The sequence below is a fragment of the Spea bombifrons genome, chromosome 6 (assembly GCF_027358695.1).
Source record: "Spea bombifrons isolate aSpeBom1 chromosome 6, aSpeBom1.2.pri, whole genome shotgun sequence".
NCBI classification, from domain to species: Eukaryota; Metazoa; Chordata; class Amphibia; order Anura; family Pelobatidae; genus Spea; species Spea bombifrons.
This window is the reverse complement of record NC_071092.1, coordinates 5,675,283-5,697,682: the sequence shown is the minus strand read 5'-3', so window position 1 is coordinate 5,697,682 and position 22,400 is coordinate 5,675,283. Positions and strand designations below refer to the sequence as shown.

General features: G+C 40.3%; 1 protein-coding gene across 1 annotated transcript; it reads right to left on the bottom strand.

The window, feature by feature from the left end:
* Window positions 1-3,095: 3,095 nt before the first annotated feature.
* Window positions 3,096-20,008, bottom strand: LOC128500835 (NUAK family SNF1-like kinase 1). The gene is made up of 8 exons (XM_053470129.1): window positions 19,868-20,008; window positions 19,242-19,608; window positions 14,216-14,336; window positions 11,754-11,905; window positions 8,332-8,397; window positions 6,201-6,320; window positions 5,543-5,675; window positions 3,096-4,521 (listed from the first exon to the last, which is right to left on the bottom strand). The coding sequence occupies exons 2-8, from the start codon at window positions 19,599-19,601 to the stop codon at window positions 3,566-3,568; spliced, it is 1,908 nt and encodes a 635-aa protein (XP_053326104.1). The 5' UTR covers window positions 19,602-19,608; window positions 19,868-20,008; the 3' UTR covers window positions 3,096-3,565.
* Window positions 20,009-22,400: the final 2,392 nt, after the last annotated feature.

Below are 22,400 nucleotides of genomic sequence, written 5' to 3'. Positions count from 1 at the left end.
CCCAAGATGGGCCCAAGATTGCACTCTGGGCATAATAATTACAAACCCAAGATATATATATATATATATAGATGCTTCTTGCTCGGGATAACTCATATTCTAGTCGCTGGAAGCTGATCTCCCATTGAAGGCAATGGATGTAGTTTTATTAGCTGCTGCGTCATTGACTTCAATGGGACAAGAACATACAAATGCCTCTTACTTTGAGTAAAGGCAGCCAGGGGGGAACTTAGAGACAGAAGCCCCTTTTCTAATTCCAATAATTTAAGAATACATGCTCCAATGTGCATGCAGTAAAATGCATTAGAGTCCATGCATGCATATTACTTGGATTAGATGCAATTACCTCGAAGTGAGTGATGCTGTATGAGCTGCATAATCCATACATCAGGATTTGTGTTCACTTTATATATTTAAAGGATACCTGTTTTCTGTTCTCACTTTTAATAATACTACTAATTATGATCCTCAAGGCTCACTGTGCACCGTTTTGGAGATCTGAGGCTTATCTTATGTGAAAACACACATGAGAAAGCAAAGTAGTTGACAGTCGTTGATATTGTTAGAGTTGTTAGGTGTGGGTGCCACCGAGGTGATGTATTGCGGGTTTTCATGCTTGGTGCAATACATATCGTCATTGCTCATGACACACTAGGAATCTCTCATGTAGCCTATTGGTAAAATGTATGATCTGAGTTACTGAATATCATTTGCCTGACCCAGTTTATAGATTTAGAGGTTTTCTTTAAGGCTAATAAAATGATTCTGAATGGAGTATTGCACAATTTCTGTTTTATAAAGCATTGAGTTTGCCTCGTATCAAGAGCTGGGAGAAACATTGAAAAATGCAGTGTAAAAAGTGCAAGAAAACAAGTAAGATGCCTTCATTGTAGCATATCGGAAATCAAAAGAGACACAAACGAGCAAACAGCGATGTTTCCAATTGCATCTGCTTAGTTACATGCACCCGAATGGTGAAAAAAAAATACCGGACAGTTTACTGCTTGTGGATGGTTTGTGGAAACCAGAACACTTTTCCTTTAAACGTAAAGGAACACTCCAGCCATCATGTGCACCTTAATGCGAGATAGCTGAGAGGTCCCTTTAAATGTCTGTTTGCATTAAATCCCCCCATATGCATTACCCAGGTAAGTACTTTATTTTTTTCCTTCAATGTGCGTACTTACTGGGGCTATCAGGGACATTAAACTGTCCTTTTAATTCGTCATATCTTTCTTTTTGTCTGTTGGACTTGTTAATAGAAATATTTTACAGAATACGGTATTTTTTAACATGCCCGGCAGCGGTTTACTTTACATCGAGTACCACTTATGAATTGTTTTGGAAATATTTAAGGAGCTCTACATTCCGTCGCTTAGACAAATTGTTATGTATATCTCAAGCAACGTACGAGAACTATACATTTATGGACCTAAAAATAACAGCGTTCCAGTCTATATTTAAATGCTGGTTATAATTTAACCTTTCACCCGGCTCACTGACGAGCAGCCCTAAGGTTTAATAACTATAATAGCGGCTTTAAGTTTGTGTGAGGATAGGCGTGTTGCCTTCGGGACTTGAATGCTAGGATTTTGACCATAGGAAGGAGTCACTTGTCTATGATTAGGATATTTTTTAGGGTTTTTGACAGATTTTCTTTAACCATTGCAGCTGTCCTCCTCCTCTGTGGTCCGTCTCGAAGCGGACAATCAGTGACAGGAAAGTGATCCTATTGAAGACTATGAGAGCACTAGACAGACCCCTCGCTCACAGTGTTCGCAGAGCCAGCGCTGGAGATGACTGGGGGTAAGGATGTCACACGCGTGTAGATGTGTTTGGCCGTGGTGTAAAAAAGTTTATTACTGAGTGGATGGCAGATAAGTGGAACAGCCTCCAAGCAGAAGTGGTAGAGGCTAATACAGTGAGGGGGTTTAAACATACATGGGATAGACATATGGCTGCTGAATCTAAGATGAGATCAACGAATGATTAAGGTTTGAGTCTTTAAAACAGACTAGATTGACCAAATGGTGCCATCAAATTATATAGAAGCAATTAACGTAAATACGGTTCAAAGCAGACTCAAAGTCATATTTATTGGGAATCATTGTCAAATCGTACAACAGAACTTCAAATCCTAACAAATTAAACAAACAGCGTATTCTTCTAAAGTCTTTCTAACAATAAGCCTTAGAACCCCCCTATTACCCAGTGTTCTGATACATTGCAGAAAAGGGACATTAATGGGAATAACGGCTGCTACCGAAACATTATTTGGTGTTTGTTGAGTGTTACGGCCGGACAGCAGCGAAACGTCCTTATGGTTCTTACTTCTATAACAAAGTAACCTCGTCGTCAGTAGTATTTTATTACACCGGAACTGTAATAAACAATAAATGCTGGGTGTATCCAACGCATGGTCTTTCCAATATATATATACAGCAAATAAATTACTTAACATACAGAGCAGGCTGGTTGCTTTAATCAAACAAAAAATATTTATAGCATTAATAATCGTCTTTTGGACAGTAGTCAGTGCTGAAAGAAGACCACTTGGGCTTGTTAGATGAATCTAGCAAAGCCGTATTTAGGGTAAATCTGGAACTGGGACTTGAAATAATTAAGTAAGTACAGCTTCTGATGGCCCATGAAAGCACATTGAACATTGGAGCTTAAGCAGCAACTTGTTATGTGTGATATAGCAGCCTGAATGATTAAAACCAGACAGTCAGTACGTGTACTCCCGCAGCTAAACGTGAAGTCCCGTGACCAAAACGCAGCTTTACTAACCGTAACGAACTGCGATGGAAAACAAAGCTATTTCTCAAACGAATAGCTGCTCGTTACGATGAGAACGTGGTTCATCATACAGTTTCTGCAGACAGTGTTAAGAAAAAACGCAACTTTTCATAGCATTGTCTCTCTATCCAATCTTATGAAAATAGAAAAATCAGCATTCGGTCTGGTGAGACCAATGCCAAGCCTCCTAACGTCCTCGCCAAGCTACAAGGTGAGACTTTCCATCATTATTAAAATAATACAAACTAGGGTAAATCTACTAGCTCTTTTTTGTCCCGTTAACCAAACGCCTTCACTATGCCTTTAAACGTTCTATGTGCACATTGGAGCTCCTGGTAACCAAGAGGTTAAGTCGAGCTGATCATTTGTGCCGGTTAGGTTTACGGGATTTGTTTTTCTTTTATTTTTGTTATAAAACCAGCCATTGTACTCTATTCAAGTCTCAAAGCAGGACAAATGTTTTTCTTAGCATCACGTTATTTATAATTCCCTCGTGAAACGGAATGCTCTGGCATTTCCATATTTTGTTACTCCGTTTCCTTTGGCTTAAGAGAAATAACGTGACTATCTGTAAACATCTTAATGCATTTAGTAAGAACGCATGGCATGGCTGTCAGTGTGCTTGGCACAAACTCTACTACTTTTTTTTTTTCAAGAGTGACAGTATGAAAAAAAGTATAAAAATGATAAAGTACTGCACTATTTACTAAAATCACGTTTCTCTGCATGTGAGGTCTTCGTTGACCACAGATTTTCAGCAATTTCTTTAGAATTGATGATTTTTACTGGACAGGTTCCTGATGAGTTTGCCGGACAATAGATCGTCTTCCTCGGAGCTATAAACGTTCTGAGAAGTGTAAGTAAAAAGCTGGCTTTTTGTCTCCGAGACCATATCGAGCAGGTCAAACGAATCACTTGAAAGGAAGCTGTCATCGCTAATGACACTTGATGGGCGACTCGGACTCACTGCCGGCTCTGCATTCGAAAAGATCAAATCTTCTAAGGAGTCGGAAAGGCTTAGTGCGGAACAGTCAACCGGCAGGTCCAGACTGGTAGAAAACCGTCCGTTCCTTTTTAGGATACCTTTCCTTCTCTTCAGATGATTCGCAGGTTTCGTTTTTTCTTCCTGAACACGAAGAGATGCCTTGTGGCAATCCGATGGCGATATTATTCTTTCTGGAGACGATGAATACCCCGATTCTCTTTCGTAGGTTTTTTTGAGGATTCCTTTCTTTGGCATTTGGCTTTCGTTGTTAGCTGACGTGTGCGGGCTACAGGCTGGGGTGGTTTGCGCTTCTCCGTTTAGCTCTGAGCCATTCTGGGTAAGCTTTTCAGAGAAAGCCGAGGAGTTCAAAAACGAGCTGTCAAAGCTGCTCCTTTTCTTGAGGATTCCCTTTGGTTTTTGGCTGGGGACACTGAAACTCAGTTCTTGTTGGGACTGATTAATGTCATTCTCCTTTTTGGATTTTCTCAGGCATCCTTCATATTCTTCTTTCTCTAGGGGACCCCCACTTTGCTTCTTATTGGTCCCTTTGAAGCCAAGGGTATTCTGACATTCGATATAGCGAGCCAACAGAGGAGAGTGACAGTCGGCCACCGAGTCGCAGTCGCACACCACCGAGTCGTAACCCCAGTTGACCCACCAGTGGTTTGCCATATCTTCTATTGTGGCTCTATTGGCCGAATTAACTGCCAGTGTCCAGTCAATGAGTCCACAGGCTCCTACATAAAGATAACAAATCATAAATACAATATTTATCACATTCATCTCTAAATGCTGCCTAAAATGTTTTTGAATGGTCTGTCTTTTCTACAGGGCAACTTTAGACCCGGCACATCTTTTACACCGAGGAAAAGGGGAACTGCCAAAGGCATAGCCACTCTTGTGTGCCAAAATCTGCTTTTTTGCCCCGCTACCTTCACGTGAGTGATACGTTTGTGCCAGAAAACAGTATGTTTATTTAATATATATAAATATATATGTATATATTATGGTGTTTTGTTCTTTTTTGTTCATTACATTTAGCTACATTTTATAGCATCGCGGGATTTGGGATTGCACACATACATAATGTGCCCCTGTTTATAACTCACAATTAGGTATCTTATTTTATCCAGCTGTTTGTTAAAGACCTGCATTCTGATTTAGAATCTATTCGCTATTTTAAAGAATGCTCACAGCAAAGTTCTAAAAGAGCCCAATTACAATGAAAGATGAGTCTGCCGAAGCATCCCTTGTAATTATCAGCTTTTGCCTTGATTAAGGATTTACTTCTTCAAATGTTAATTATCTTCAAAATACCGCTATCCATGCTCTTGAATATGAAATGGCAAATGTTTAAATCTCATAATATTTGCTATTAACTGGGGAGGAACCAGTGTGACTTGGAATACCCTACAGAGCTGATCACGTTACATGTGAAGCCATTATTACTTTCAGCAATATCTTTAGCAACAAAGTAAAGAGGGGTGTACAGTAACGTGGACATACTTTGGAAAGCAACATTATTATTGAATGAGGTCTTGATACATTTTTACCAGAAGGCAGCTACTCTGTTTGTCAAGGTGGGTAACGGAACATATTTTCCAAAGGTCATGACGCCAACTCATTAGGTTGTTTATGATATTTACGTACTCAAAAGAGCGGTGACTGCATGTTGTGCCATAGGCATATGAAGGATTAGGGGTCTTCTTAATATAGAATTATAAAAAGTGTATCCTTTTAGAGATACTTAGCATTTACCTGAGAGGTGAGGAGGCTGCCTGTAGTGTCCGCTGCGGATCTGTTCTGCAAGGGTTTTATAGCTGCTGTTGTCAAACGGCATACTGCCATACACCAGCGCGTAGAGCAAGACGCCGAGGGCCCAGCAGTCAACCTGAAAGAAAAGGCACTGTTACTATACAAAGGAGGCCCATAGGCCAAAGGTGGCAAAATAAGTACTCTGCTTCCCTAAACATTCTTGCTACATAGTGAGGTAGAACAAAAGCATTAATTCTTTTAGTGTCTTTTTCCAAATCTGCTTGCCCTGATCCATATTTTGTTATCATTGCCAAGGTAACACACTTTTACACTTTTTTACACTTTTAATGTGAGTTTATCTTGCTTTATTATAAATGGTATGTTTGGGCAGAAAATGACCGATTTAAATTCCTTACAGATGAGCTTTCATCCTACACGTATTCTGTTCTCCGTTCGCGAGCGCTGACTGTAGCCGTACCCAACATCTACGAAATGCCAATGCCTTCACCAAACTGTATACATTTACGATAAACTTTCCATACTTCAGTCACATAGGAATTTTCTCCTCTGAGGACATGCCAGAGAAATGTAAACCAACCCTTTTGTACTTTTGGAATATAATTTATATTATTATATTATTGGCCAGCACCTGGGTACTTACTTCTGGTCCTTGGTACGGAAGGCCATTTAAGATCTCCGGAGATGCATAAAGAGGACTTCCGCAGTATGTTTCCAAAACTTGGTTCTTGTGGTAGAAGTTTGACAGTCCAAAATCTGCAAGCTAAAAATAAATAGAATTCATAAAATACCTTTTTTTTATTTATTTATTTTTTTAATGCAAACCAGATGGTTGGCAGTCAAAGAGAAACACTAGAAAATTCTGATTATGAGCCATCAAGCTGTAAACCCAACCAGCACACTTTAATAGACTGGAGTTATATAGAAAAGTAATCATTTAAATACCCGTTTAATTGCTACAGCCGACTAATATGAGGTCTTCATCAGGGTGTACACAATTGGCATCAAAGCGTACCAAAAATGATGGAAACGTTGATATTTCTAAGGGTATTTAAATTAATGTAAATATCTGCACTTTGTTAGAGTGTACTGGGTAGTGTCACAATGGGGTGTATTCACAAAGCAATGATTAACGTTGGCTGGAAACATTTAATCACCTCCAAGAAATGATATATTGTGAAGACCATTGGCAGTAGAACATCACAGATTACTTAAATACTCATCAGAATAGTTACATCAGTTAGATGAAATGTTTCTTCTCGCCACAACCCGCTGTGTATATCCTCAGACCAATTGTATTATTTTAATTAAAAAATCTCTTCCCACTAATACTAGTTGGAGACACCACGCCATCTACTGTTTTCGGCCAGGCACTCAACACTCGCTCTCGTTGATCCCCAACAATAGCCGGCCAAGTGAAAATGGAGTAGAAACGTTTCCTAGAAGCCGAGATTCCAGGAATGCTAATACTTCCTGTTATTTGTTGGGAATTCAGCGTCAGGCTGGACAAGGACCCAATTAAATCCAGTGTTTTGTTTTTTTTTTCCCTGGTGTGATTCTAAAAACACAGACATTCCCAGGATTCCACCCTAAAAAAGTCAATTCCATGATACCTTCCTTAAAAGGGTAAAGGAACGCCAGGCGGCTAATTATTAGCTGCGGCTGTATTTAGACATTCTATGCTAATTCCGCCGGGTTACACTTGAGCTGCATGTTGCGGGGTAAAGAGGCTTGTTCTTGGCTCAGGCGCGGTTCATTTGTTCCCACAGTTTATCACTCCTGGGAAAGGCACACATGCTCGGTAGGAAGCTGGCTGGGTGACCAACTCAAAACCCATTAGCATTCCTGCATCTAGCAAGCAATTCCTAGCCTTGTCTGGACAGTCCAGACTTTTGGCTCATTAATTGTATGGATTAGATAGGAAGCTGACAGGTCACTCCCTCGCTCTCTACCAGGCATATACTAATATATATATATATATATATATATTTATATTCATATATTATATTATATTTTTTATATATATATATATATATATATATAGAGAGAGATAGATATGTTATAAAGTAAACATTTTTGGTCGCTCAATGGTAAACTTAAATTTGATGAATTCTGGGCTCTCTTACAAATTTTTATCTGTCCAACTGTACAGATCTGCATATTTTTTAAAATGCCATTCATTATTCTCAGTATCAAGTATCAGGATTTAAGGAATGATGTATATATATATATATATATATATATATATATCGCTCTCAATAACACTTCTATCTAGATCTAAGGGATGTATTTTGGCTACTAGGGATACGGCTTTTTGCAGAGGGGTAGCAAACTTAATTTATATAGTTGCCAAATAGAAAGGAGAGCTCAATTTGATTAAAAGTAATTTTCATGTCACTATGCTTTGGTTTTCATGGCATGGTTTTCGTGACGTGATAGCGTCCCTTTAAAGCTTTGTCTTCATTATAACCCAGGCATTGCATTTATACAGCCTGCCCGCTGTGTTCATAGTCTCCGGATTTAAATGTAGCATTAGATTTAAAAAATGTGAAAAAACATTGCGAATAATTCCAGACAAACTCTCCATACAGTATTCAAATCCTTCTTAAAAAATATTCGCTGTGTATACGAAGAAGCTTGTCTCAGTTTGACATCTAAATGCGCTGCCGATGGCCGTTTCCCCGTCACGAGGGATCAACTTCACGAAACAGCAGAACACGAATCGGAGACATCCGATACACGATAGCATATCCGCTAGAGTGCTTTAGCCTTACCTTTACATTCAGTTTGTCATCCAGAAGAATATTCTCCAGCTTTATATCACGGTGGACAATTCCGTTCTAAAAATACCAAAATAAAACACAAAACATCAGAAGCTGTTATCATGGTTCACGTGACACGCGTGTGCGTCGAATGTACATAGACAGCGACAGTGCAACGATTGAGAGTATGGAAATGCAAGAGATGCCTACCAGTTACTGCTTGGCTGTTATGGACATACAACTTTCAGAAGTCATGGTGGCTGAGTGTGCTTGGAGTTGCCGTTCCTCAGCTGCCAGATTAATTTACTAGATTGACGAAATTGGGGCAAATCTTAAAGTGTTGCCGAGCTATCACTCCCATGACTCTCAGCCTGCCTTTAGACAGCTAAATGCTGACAAATAGTCACGGAAGCGGTAGATCCTCCACAGCCGGATGACCACACTCGGCCTCGTTAAATGTACAGGGTTCTGGCAGGCCATCGATTCTCCGGGCGATCTGCGAAGCTTGCGTGTCTTACTAATGGACGGAGAAGAATGAATCACGTGCAGAGATTACCTTGTGATTCACAGAATCTGGAGATTCTTATTTCCAGACGCTCCAAAGTAATACGTTGATTGAGAGGGTAGGAAGTGAAAATATGAAGTTTCTTAAAGGAAACATATACAAAGCTCCAGACGCTACCCGGGAAACCAAATAATGTTTTCCTAGACAGCAACATAATGTGCCTTCCAACAGGAGGTCTACAAGCAATCCGGCTCAGAACCAAGGAACACTCGCGTAAAAAGTGAAGTCTGCTCGGGGGGGGATGACTGCCTCCAGTAACTATGTTTCTTATGAAGACTTCATGCCTCCCAAGCATACTTGCCAAGTGGCTAACTGGGTAAGGACTGTCCTGACATTTGTGTCCCACAACCCGGCTGCTCCAACATTCTGGTGTTTCCATCACTATAGATGCACAGTTCCCGTTTTATGTCGAAACGGGCTTTACTTCTACCCAGCGGAGGTAGAACAGGGGTCCCCGAGGAACATCACATCACCACCCCTTAATCAGGATTAACTTCACAGCTGCATGCGCTCTTTGATATCACAGCCGTATTCTCGCCCGATATAACTTTGTATGAGGGAAAGACCCCTTTGAGACCCAAATCTTTTCCACCCCTCTTTTTAGCTTTGTTTTAGAAGACTAATAATTCATGCCCCATGTACTAGCGACAACCTAATGTGAGTAGGAGACTATCCAACGCCAAGAGCAAGGAGGATTGGGCCAAACACACAAGAATTCTAGATACAAAAAACTTTTTTAGTCTGCGATGGACATGAGACGATGAAAAGACGACCTCCTGCAAGTAACTTTGGTGGAACTGGGTATTAGAACAAGTCCTCGAAAGCCTTAGAATGCCTTAGTGTGTTCAAGACTCCAAGGTTAAGTTCATGAATGGAACTCATACCATTCTAACTCAGGAAAGCTTGACCATTTTTGGCCAAGAATAATTATTGTATGATCCAGATTTGCAAGAATCTCACCCCAAAAAAATATCCAGTATCCAGTTAAGTTCTGCATCACAATAAGGGTATTTTGCAACGTGTTGGATATTTTGCGTAAAGAGAAAGAATTCTAATTAACTCTGTTTAGATTATAACGGAACTGAATGTGGAAATGACTGAGTGGATGGACGCTTCTGTATTATCTACGAGTGACTTCAAATGCCTTTGTGCCTCTGTTTTATATTTACATTCCTCTCCGTGTTACCCCGCCGTGTCAGGACAGTATTTATAGTATCTTATCGTAAATGCGTGTTTAGTTAGAATCCAGGAAGAGATTCAGACGCGTTTTCCACTGAGTTGGAAAAAAAAAAAAACTAAATCGAGGCTAGTGGGCCAAAAATATATTTGTTCAAAAACAGACAATTTATTTTTTCTTGTTGTTTCCCTCGATAATGCCCCATACCCACCCGATCTGCCACTGGTCCTTACCAAATAACATACATTACTGTATTCATATTTTACTATCATATGTTTGTGTACAAACAACATCTGTCTTAATATATCCCTAATAGATTGTAAGCTTCTCAGGCTAGACAGTATTTCGCTGGCAAAGGCTTACGCATGGCTCCTTTAGCATTTAAATCTAGGCGATATAAAAGAAAAATCTTATTTTAGCCTCCATCAAAGGTTTAAGCCAATTTTATTTGCTTTTGATCCTATCCTGAAATAGCCTCTTAAAAAAATCAGCACAGGTACATTTTATCCTCCTGAATCAGCATCGAGCGTTTCCTTTCTGGATTGACCTCTGCTCTCGATCGGTTCGTATATCCGACTCAGAAATGTATTTTTAGCAATCCCCTTTTTTCTGCAATCTACATAGAAATATTTATCTGCGGTGATCTGGAATAAGTACTGAACGCATGTTGTTTGTCTAGAACATTACTTTTTGCTGTGAATACACACACTATCCACGGACGCGTCCCGGGCTGACTCTTTGGAAGGATGTGGTCATCCAGTTCCGTTTGCCGATGACCAGATGCCAGTTCAGCTTTTTTCGAAATTGAATTTAGACGTGCCTTTGTATGTTCCTGAGGTTAAGGGATGACTTCACTTTTGGACAGTCCCCATGGCTCACATTAAAATGGAGAAACAGGACGCCACGAGTAATCATGCAATGTTTGTAACTTTGAGATATGAGGTCACGATGACAAGTGTGATGTCAATGACCTACCTAAATCTCAGATATGTAGCATCTGTCCGATGTTACTAATGAGGCAGGAGAATCACACAGAATGTTTGCACATAGCGGTGAAGAACATGAACATTCCGATTTAAAGGGATACTGTATTAATGCATGATGCTCGAGTTCTTTCAAATAAAGTGTGGGCCGACGGGAGGTCCGGAGAAGCTGCTTTAAAGTCTCATCCCATCACCAGGTGGCTTGTGACCTTGGGAAGGGGATTGAGGATCCATTGCTTGGGGGCTTCACTTAATTGACCAGTCTAGTGGAATATCATGTGAATGGAACCAATGCAACCAATCGTGTGAATGGGAAATAAGCCATACTCAATTTGTGGATCACCACGTTGGTGATTCTTTTCAGTTGGCCAACTTAGCAAGTCACATGAGCTGTCTGGACCTCAGAGGTCTCCATATGAAGAAATCTCTCTGAAGAAGAGACCTCTGAAGTCTCGAACGCATATGCCTCTCTACGTCTATTTCAATGTTGGCCAGATATACGTTATCAGGACAACATCTTCTAAGACCAATACAGCCATACCCATTTTCCTCTCGAAATCCTCCCAGGGATCCTAGTATGAAGGTCTCGGGTTCCCTTTCGGAATTTTATGTTTATTTATACTATTCTGTCTAACGAGGCAGATTGGCTCCTAGCGGTAGTTTTCAGAGTAAATAAACATTAACGGTAGGAGGTGGCATTCCCATTTACCTTGTGACAATAGTGAACGGCGGAAACAATTTGTCTGAAGATCCCACGGGCTTCACTCTCGGAGATCTGGTGCTTGTTATTTATGAAGTCGTAAAGCTCCCCGTTGCTGGCGTACTCCATGACTATAATTATTTTATCTCTGCTCTCGAAAACTGCCAAAGAGAAAAATTAACGCATTAGAAGGTTATGGGAATGTATAAAATACAAAATACGGTGTTGTAGCTGAGACATGCTAGGAGGCAATAGAATGTAAAACACAATATGGCCCCTGGGGGTCCTTATGTGGTCCCAGAGTCAGATTAATTCATTAGGCCCCAGACATCACACACATCTAATTTTATACTCCAATAATATACTGTGGAGCTGCAGTAAATACGCTCCTTATACTATGGTTCCCTCTAAGCAGTCTGTCAAGGACAGGGTTAAAAGAGGACTTTTAACCTCTACGGCCCCTAAGCAGAGGCGGTATGTTAAATAAAGGGGAAACGGGTCTTAACATTTCTGATTTGGAGGTTTTGAGCCACCAGTGAAAGCTGTATTCCTGACTGTTACTTGCAGTTCCACATATGGCCAGCAGGGGATTATAGACAACGTTCACAGCCTGGCTGGATCCTTTCTGTGCTCTTCACATGGGCTTTCCCTGCGGCTTTTGGTGAATCTGTTTTGGACAGGGCTGCGTAAAGCACATTAAGGAGGTTACTTGCCACGCGTGTTTTGGGCTGCTGAACGGGCTTGTGGTATGGGAGATTTCTCCCCAACCCACCCATTTCTACTATGGAAGATAGGGATATGATGTCATATTCCGACACTCATTAAGGACGCCGGCCACTGAAGGGGCAGCTGGGTCAGGCCTAGGGCAGTAACAGTAAATACTCTTCTTTTAGAGTGAACGCTCCTTAGCGGTATCAAAATTTGCTGAAAAGAAAAAAATATATATACTTTTTCAATAATAGCCAAACTTGAACATTTTCTATTTCAACTCGCTTTTAATCCAATTATAAGCGTCTATTGTGTGCTCCTTAGAAAGAGAGAAAGAGCCCTTAGCTTTTTTCCCCTCTTTAAATTTACTTGGAAGAACCTGCTATTTAAGGGAATCTGAAATGACCGCGGTGGAATATTTGCGCCCGTGATAATCGGTGATCCGCGTGCGTGACGCGTCCAGACATTCTCCTGGGTCTCCGGCAGACTGTGAAATTCCGCTTCACCGGCCCTCCCTGGTGTCAGCATTTGTTACTCCTAAATCCTTTCACGATCCTAACAACTCAGATGCGTCTTCTTCTGGTTCTTGGGTGAATTCTTCCATTTGCAGCTGTCGGCTTTTGTTTTACACTTTGATTTGGGATTGAAAGGCAGATTTACGGAATAACCTTTAGATCCGGGGTAATCAGCCGGTGTTGCTCCATTTATCGCTGAACTACTAACCCTATGAACCTCAGCCAGCATTAAGTGGCATAAATGCCGCATGAAGATCATAGGGATTCTTGCTTCCGTAGAACAAAGCCTAATCTGCTGATCAGTTAAATGTTAATTAAAGGAATTGTGAAGCTATGACTGGCTGAGGGTCTCAAGAGTTATACCCCACATCTGCTGGAATACCAGAAGCTGCCTAATCTTATTCTCATCTACGGTTCAAAAATTTGGGGTCACTGAGCTGTTTTTTTGTAGAAAACAAGGACATTTCTGTACGATCAATTAGCCTTTTAAACTTTAACTTGGATCAGGGAACACAACGTGCTATTGGAACCCAGGAGTGATGGGAGTGATAAAGGTTCATTGGAACCCAGGAGTGATGGGAGTGATAAAGGGCCATTGGAACACAGGAGTGATGGGAGTGATAAAGGGCCATTGGAACACAGGAGTGATGGGAGTGATAAAGGGCCATTGGAACACAGGAGTGATGGGAGTGATAAAGGGCCATTGGAACACAGGAGTGATGGGAGTGATAAAGGGCCATTGGAACACAGGAGTGATGGGAGTGATAAAGGGCCATTGGAACACAGGAGTGATGGGAGTGATAAAGGTTCATTGGAACCCAGGAGTGATGGGAGGAACACAGGAGTGATGGGAGTCATTATATATAATGTTCTATGGGAAGCTTTGATGTCAAGCCCTGGCAGCCTCCAGCATGATGGATTCTTGAACCGTGGGACAGGTAGTGCTGGAGGAGGTTATCCTGACCTACAATCTGTAACACTCCGTACATTTTAGTGCACGGACACTGTTTGTTTCTTGATTGTGTATTCAGGAACACGCAGGCTGCTAAATCTTCCTAACATGCTCGGTATTCCTTTCCTAAAGAGCTTACAATCTTCTGGGGTAGAGCACCGTACATGCCCCACAGTCATAGGAGAGACCTGATGTAATAAACCGTTTCATCGTGTCATTCGTGACTCCTGCGAGGTCAGGACGTGTCCTGCTATTGAAATTCTCTCTGACATTGGCCCCGGGGGCCGCAGACTGACCTTCGAAGACCTGTATAATGTGTTCGTGTCTCAGCAGCGCAGTTATTTCAATCTCTCTCTGGAGATGGACCCTGTCCAGCTCATCCGTGATCTTCTCTTTCTGAATAGACTTCACCGCAACCTGCGAGGTGGGATGGAAACAAAATGAGTTTCATAGAGAAATATACAGGACAGAGAAACGATTGATGCTCTGACTCCCCACATAATACACAATCTGCTGGCAGATCGGCCCCATTCGGCCCCCGTCTAGTCTGCCTGTTTTTCCTGCTGTAAAGACTTAAACCTTAATCAGTCGTTGGTCTCGTCGTCAGGAGCCGTATGTCTATCCCATGCATGTTTAAATACCCTCACTGTATTACCTTCTACCACTTCTGCTGGGAGGCTGTTCTACTTATCTACCACCCTCTCAGTAAAGCAAAAACTTATATACATTATATCTGACCCCCTTAGTTTTAGATTATGGACTCTTGTTCTAACATTTCTCCTCCTTTGAAATAAACTTCCCTCCTGTATTTAATATTAATTAATATTAATTAATATATATTTTTTTATATTGATATATTAAATTACTGTTTTTTTATATAACTGATAAATATATATATATATATATATATATATATATATATAATTATTTAAAGTTTTTACTCTTTGTTGAACAAAGTATATATTTTTACCTGCAACAAAAAGGCACAACAATTGGGATGTTCCTGAGCACATATGACATCATCAATACCCGGCCTAAATTCATTTTATGAGAACAAATAGGGGCAAATATCCCTTTAAATGGGGAAATCAGTGAGCGTCTAAGGACCTTTCTGCGCAGAATTAGGTTCTGAAATCTCTCTGAAATCTTGCGAAAGCCCCGTGTTTTGAATTTTATTTATATCTGTGCTTCTGCTGTTTATAAAAATACCGCTCTCACGACTTTATTATTTTTGCGATAATATATCTGCCATCCAGTATGCTGCTTTTTTTTTTTTTATTAGTTCGGAGGAAAGCTCATTCCGTCACCTCTGATAGACAACCTTTGGGTTATAACAAGTATCTAAACTTTAAAAATAACTTTTACTTCTTTTATAGAATCGGAAAGTTATTTTTAAGATGTATTTTCTCAAAATTCCAAATATATCCTAAAAAATAATATTTACTTCCATTCCATTAGATTCAAGTGGCTCTCAAAATAAATTTGGCTCTTGTAAGAAAAATAACCCCCAAGGTGGATTGCTTTCAGACCCATCGACTGCTTCTGGAATGGATTTATTCTCTTTTTACCCCCCAAAAAATAGCAGCGCCAGACTGGGGACAATAAGGTGGCCCTTATCGCACCCGAGGGCCGGATATGATAGGCTGCATGTTTTTATCCTCATGTAGCAAGTGGCCCGGCATGTCCAGCTGGTGGCCGCAGACTACAGCACCTAGGAGTGTATGGAGTGATGTCAAGCAGTGGGCCACCAGGCATTCATCCAGCGTGCCAGGTGGCCAGCCCAGGGTAGTTTGGCCTGAGTTGAGGCACCATGGAACATTTCAACCTCAGTGTATGAAGGGCCAAAAACAGCACATTTCCCCTATAGGAAGGGCCACCTTGTCCCTGCGTAATGCATAGTTAAATCATCGGGATGGCATTCACCAACTTAACTATGCTTTTAGGATTGGTCAACTCTATCTTGATGGACAAACTCAACAGGTGTTGGTCCATGAGACGTAGTGGCGCCAGGGAGATGGAATTTTTCAGCTGCTTAGTGAATACACCCCTAATTCTGTTGACAATAATTAGGAACGTGGATATACATTCACACCAGAAACTTGTATCAGCTGTGTAGTCTTGTTAAGAAGATCTTGATAAGGGCATTCACATAATATATACCCCGCTGGATGCTAATGACCCAAGCATTTGTACTATAAATACACAGCATATATATATATTTACATACGTGTATACATATCCTAAGTGCGGTGCCAGGAACTGTATACTGATAGCCGGCATGCAGCCGGCAGAGTTAGGTTACATTAAGAAGCTTTTATCTTGGCTGCAGTCGGATCAGCTGCTTCCGGAGCGCTTAACCACATCCTTGTGCTAAGAATGCGTCTCGGAGATAACGGAGACCGCGTTCTGAAGTGACAGATCTGGCTGTCAAACTTTCATTACTGCTAAAACTCTAAATTGTGATATTTTCCAGCGACACATCATGTCGTTCCGTAAATGTGCTTCATTATTGTGAATTCTGCGAAAGTCTGATAAATCAGGTTTATTTTTTTTATCATTATCTTTTTTTTTTACTATTACAATTATTTTTGCCAAAAATATCCTTCTACTTATTTATAAGCCACTAAGATGTCTATTATATTAAACCATATATTATTATTATTAATTATCTAATGCTGTCATATTCCATAGCGCTGTACAATAGACAAACACAACATAACAGCCGAGACTTGCTGAAACAAAAGGAGAAGAGGGCCTCGCTCCAAAGAGCTTACAATCTAGAATATATTTCCGCATATTGCCATTCGGCATAATTCAGGCATGAGTTACTAAACTCCTGGAGCGACAGCATCTGGTTCATGTTATCCCATGTTGATCCCATGCTAACTCACCGCATTATCGCGGGATAAAAATAGCTCCGATATATTAATATATAAGGAATTCAGCTTGGGTTCTATGGCAGGCTACAAGTTCCCTTTCTTTCCCAATACCCCGGGGTCTTCCGACCTCCATGACGTAGTGAATAAGGAATGCAATTGTTTCAATATAAAGATCTGAGCTGTGAATTCCACGCGCGGGTCTGCAGACATACATTGGTACTGAGTCTTAAAGGAACAGACATGCCTTTTTTTACGGGACTTAGTTAACTCTCTTAACCAACTAAACCACATCCAGTTCAGCTGAGTGCAGGATATAGAAAGCAATGGGAAAGCCCGTTCCCAGCGTGTGCGCATGAATGTAACACCATTCATGCACGCTTACCCAGTGCTAACCTAAACTATCCATTTTTCTGCTTGAAACCTTAAAGATTTCGCACTGACCCCCCTTACTGACACCCCCAAAAATGATTCCTGTAAAAAAACCGATTTTTTTTTTATTTAAAAGCTAAACTCAACCGTTAAATATGAATGAAGCCAAAGCCTGGCATGTAGTTATAAAATGTGTTCGTTTATTATGGAAAGTGAAAGAAACAATCATTTAGTTTCGAAACATTCTTATAACGTGTTACATAAACACGGACTCGTGTAATACAAATAATTACCAAGTTCATACAACACGTTCTAACCATTATTATAACAAAAGGTACCTCCGGCGACGGCTGCCATAGCAGCGTATATTAACGTAAACTTGTATTAACCCTATAGGAGGCGGCATAGCGGAGGAGAAAAAAAAATTCTACGTCTCCGGCACTTGCTGTTGTTTTTCTCCTTTTTTTTCCCTTCTTAAAGCAAAAATCTGTTTACTCTGATAAATCTCGTGCAGCTTGACAGCCACTTGTGGGTTTGAATGTTACGCAAGTTTCAACAAGTTAGCAAGTTGTTGCTACATAACGGATGACACATTTTCTGGCAAAGGTGGAAAGAATTGTTCTTTTTTAGAAAGGCGACAGATGAACTAAGTAATGTTCCTTCCTTATAAATGTTTGCAACAATTTGCATGTTTGAAATATTGATGATTCAGTAGGTGTGATGGCAATTCATAGACTAAAACTTGAGGGTCAGAGACGGTAATGCAAGGACGTTTTAACAAGAGGGTGGTACATAAGTGGAACAGCCTCCCAGCAGAACTGGTTGGTACAGCGAGGGAATTTAGACATGCATTGGATAGGCATATGGCTCCTGAAAGGAAATCCTAGATGGGCCAAATGGGACATTCTATGTTTCTGTATAATTGAGTTACAGAGCTGATTGGCCAGAAGTTTTTTTTAGAATCTCCTTAAACATGCGCAGGCAGAGGTTGGTGAGCCAGCCAGGGCTTCATCGGACCTTGGTCTCGGCTTATTGTGTCAAAAGCAAGCTGAGCCGCACTCATCTACCAAGTACTAGAAGGACCAAGGTACCAAAGGGGAGAAGGTGTTTTAGTTGGCTCAGATCGCACAGGTGGATCAATCCAGGTGTGACTTTCAAGCCTGGATAAACTAATAAGCCATCTGTGTTCATCGGACGACCAGAACTACTCGGCAGGAACAGAGGAACGTCGTCAATATACCCAACTCTACGAACCCATGCCATGCTCACCTGTTTAGAAACATGATTCTATGCACAGGTGTAAGCTACCGAAAAGCACAGCAGCCAACACGTTGCGTTTAGCAGTTATGGGACAACAACAACCTTAAGTTTAAGTTTCTTTTAAGCTTCTTAAAGTATATCTTATCGGTGAATAAACCATAGAGTATATCTCACCCGGCTGCACATTATTGTCATTCCTACTCTATTTTTCAGCTTCTATAGTCAAACCCTGTAAGTTCTAGAACAGTTTGGCCCCAAGTATTACATTTCCCAGCTTCCATCTGTTCAGTGTGTTTTGAATGGCTGTCTGCCTGATAAAGTGGATCTCCTTTAGCTGATAATACCGATTAGAAACGTAGCCAAACGACTGATACAATATTAGAAAAATGTAATTATAGTTCAATTGTGAGGCAGCTAGAGCTTGATGGACGTTCAAAAAGTCCATGGGGTGCTGCAGAAACTCATGGGAAGCATACATCCCATTCAACGTCCAACTTTGTGTAATTGCCCCATGTGGCAGAATAAAGATTGGATGATATGTTTTCCCACACATTCCACAGCAGATGAGATATTTCAATTATTAGATAGCATTACAGATACAGATGGGTCGGGACTAGAGAAAAGGACAGAGATGTACAAAAGTATGCGAGGGATTCTCTGAGGACCATGAAATGACCATCACAGGGTTTTGAAAGACTACTGTAACTCAACCCAGCTGCATTGTGATACATTGTAAGTTACACTGTTACATCAACAATATTGGAAAATATTTTTGGCAAACATGCAGCTCCCACCATGTTTTTGGAACACTCACCATCTTCCCAGTATCCCTTTCGATGGCTCTTTTGACCTTGCCATAGGTGCCTCTTCCCAAAGTCTCCAAAAGTTCATATCTGTGCTTAATACTGTGCTTGTGATGGTGTTTCTTTACGGCTCCGGTGACAGAGCTCGTGTCGGCATCTCTGGACCTACAGGGACTTGCACCATCCCTGGTGTGGACCTTCACTCCATCCCTGCTGTGCTCTGCACCTTTCCTGCACCCCAAGGGGTGACCTATGGTCATCTTGTTAGCCAACGTGACCTGATCATAATCATTGTCTTCACTTCCACAAGTCACACCTGTCATTGTCTTTAGTGCAAAATCACAAGAAATCTTCCCTTCCGCAATCAACATCCAGAACCTGCCGACACACAAGAAAAAAAAACACAAAAAAAACACAAAATCATTGAAACATTTACATCAAGGCTTCCAATGCGACGCGTAACACGCAATGCACTTAGAACCAAACATGATTCTTAAAAAGACTAGCAGGGTTCTAGATTATCTGCACATCAAGCATCTGCAGAACCTGGATCCTACCACGTCAGACCTCCTCAGCTTACGAAACAAAGTCTATAATAAATAAGTTTTTAGTAACAGAAAAACTTTTTTCTTCCCACCTTTTCAAAGCATCCGATCCAGAATCTATAACAGCCTTCTGACTCCTGGCTTCAGTGTATGGTACTCACTACTCCTGGCTGTCCAGATGGTGAAAATGAATATTTGAAGTCTTGCGATGTTGCAGCTCTGGCTTTCGATGCTCTTTGCAGCTGCTGTGTGATGATAAGTAGGCTTTCTCAATGGCTTTGCCTGCTACTAGCACGGGAGGTGGAGTAACATCTAGGAAGTGGGCAGAGTTCTAGACTGCGATGAGACATTGACTCTTTATGCTCCATACCTATCATATAGGAAACCAAAAATGTCAATTTTTTTTTTTTTTTTTTTGCAATCCTGGATTTTTCCCAAACCTCCTGTTTCAAGAGAATTTGTTTAAAAAATGACCGGCTTGACAGGGAGTTATTATTCACTTTATTCTTAGAACTGGATGCAGACCGATCAATGACAATACAGAGTAAGTCATAACACCCACCTAAAATATTTTAGGGACGAAATTCCACTTTTAGTCATTTCACAACGAGTCATGTTATTATGTTATACTATGTACACTATACATCAAAGTGGAAAGGAGCAATGATTATATTTCTAATGATTATATTTATTATTATATATTATATATATATATATTATATTTTATTATATATTATATATTTCTAATGATTATATTATATTTCCTATAATGACTCTATATATGTTCCTTATCCAGCCGTCAATGGACCCTTAAAGAGACAGTACAACGCCCCTGACAGCCTCACCAAAAAATACATATTAAATCACTGTGAGTACATTGAAATCAATAGGAGCGATTTCCATGCAGGCGCATTGGGGGTCCCAAGACCCCCACCCCAAGCGTTCGATGAGCCAGCGATTGAGCCCACTGACGGTAAGCATATGACTTGGAGGGACATGTGTTTGGCCAAACCCATCTCAATATGTGGGGTGGGAAAAGGGGTAAATGCATATGGGGGGGGGCTGCAGAACCAAGACTTAGAACCCTTAAGAACAAAGGGAGAAAGAGAGATATGATAACAAAAAGTATCCAAAGCCATTAAATCAAACATGTTTCATAGAAAGAGAGGTGCAAGAACGACCGAGAATTACTTAATGACAGAGGGATAACGTAAGCACGGTATACGTTACTTAAAGGGTAGTGGATACCTGGTGTAAACGCCCAGTGGGAATTAATATCATTAATAATTACTTTTTATATTAAAAATAAACACAAAGCATTAAACAAATAATCGGAATAATTAAAGCATTTAGAAAATGTAATTGGTGTGATTTTTGTAACCTTTGTGTTCTGTAAATAGGGATGTGGCTGCTATTGTAGGCAATAGAATTAAAGCTGCAGTACCACTCTGGTTCAAGGTGCTTCCGTTCTAAATACTTGTGGATTTCACCTTCGCCATTAACCAAACGTGTTATAACCACATGAATGTTTAAATAGTTTTGAATGGTTTTGAATAGAAAAAGTGATTAATGGGAGGATAAGCTGTTTGGAAGGGTTCCCTGCCGCCCTTGCTTTGTAAGAAGCTTCTTGTGTTTGTCCGCCAGTGAAAGAAAGCCCTTGGGCCGAGGCATGCGAGGTGCGTCACACACGGGAAAGGAGAAAGGTGCCTACGACTCACACAGCTGGGTGCAAAACACGCCGTCTGCCCCCCCAGGCAAAAAGCAAAATTCCAAAACATTCTGTCATTGAAGAAGAAAGTGCCCATTGTGGCCAAAAACAGACAGCTGTTCAACACAGCTTCTAAGAGGTAGTCAGAGGTCCAGAAGAAGGTGTATAAAGTATATAGATTGATGATAGATAGATAGATAGATAGATAGATAGATAGATAGATAGAGGATAGATGATAGATAGATAGATAGATAGATAGATAGATAGATAGATAGATAGATAGATAGATAGATAATGATAGATAGATAGATAGATAGATAGATAGATAGATAGATAGATAGATAGATAGATAGATAGATAGATGCAGATAGATAGATAGATCGATAGATAGATAGATAGATAGATAGATAGATAGATAGATAGGTGATAGATAGATAGATAGATAGATAGATGCAGATAGATAGATAGATAGATAGATAGATAGATAGATCGATAGATAGATCGATAGATAGATAGATAGATAGATAGATAGATAGATAGATAAAAGAGAGGATAGATAAATGAAGACATAGATAGATATAAATAGACAAAGAGATAAAGACCAATGAATTGATAGATAGATGATAGATAGATAGATAGATAGATAGATAGATAGATAGATATAGATAGATAGATAGATAGATAGATAGATGCAGATAGATAGATAGATAGATAGATAGATAAAATTTCAGTAAATTCAAGATTGAATATATAAATATAAATAAATATAAAGCCACAGGGAACAGTGCCAGTGTTTAAAAGGCGATCAGAAATAGCAGTTTTCATTAAAAAAAAACCCAAATCCTATAAATGTTCTTTCTTTTAAAAAAAAAAGTCATGACCAATAAGAAAAATATTGCAGCAATAGGGAACCGTGT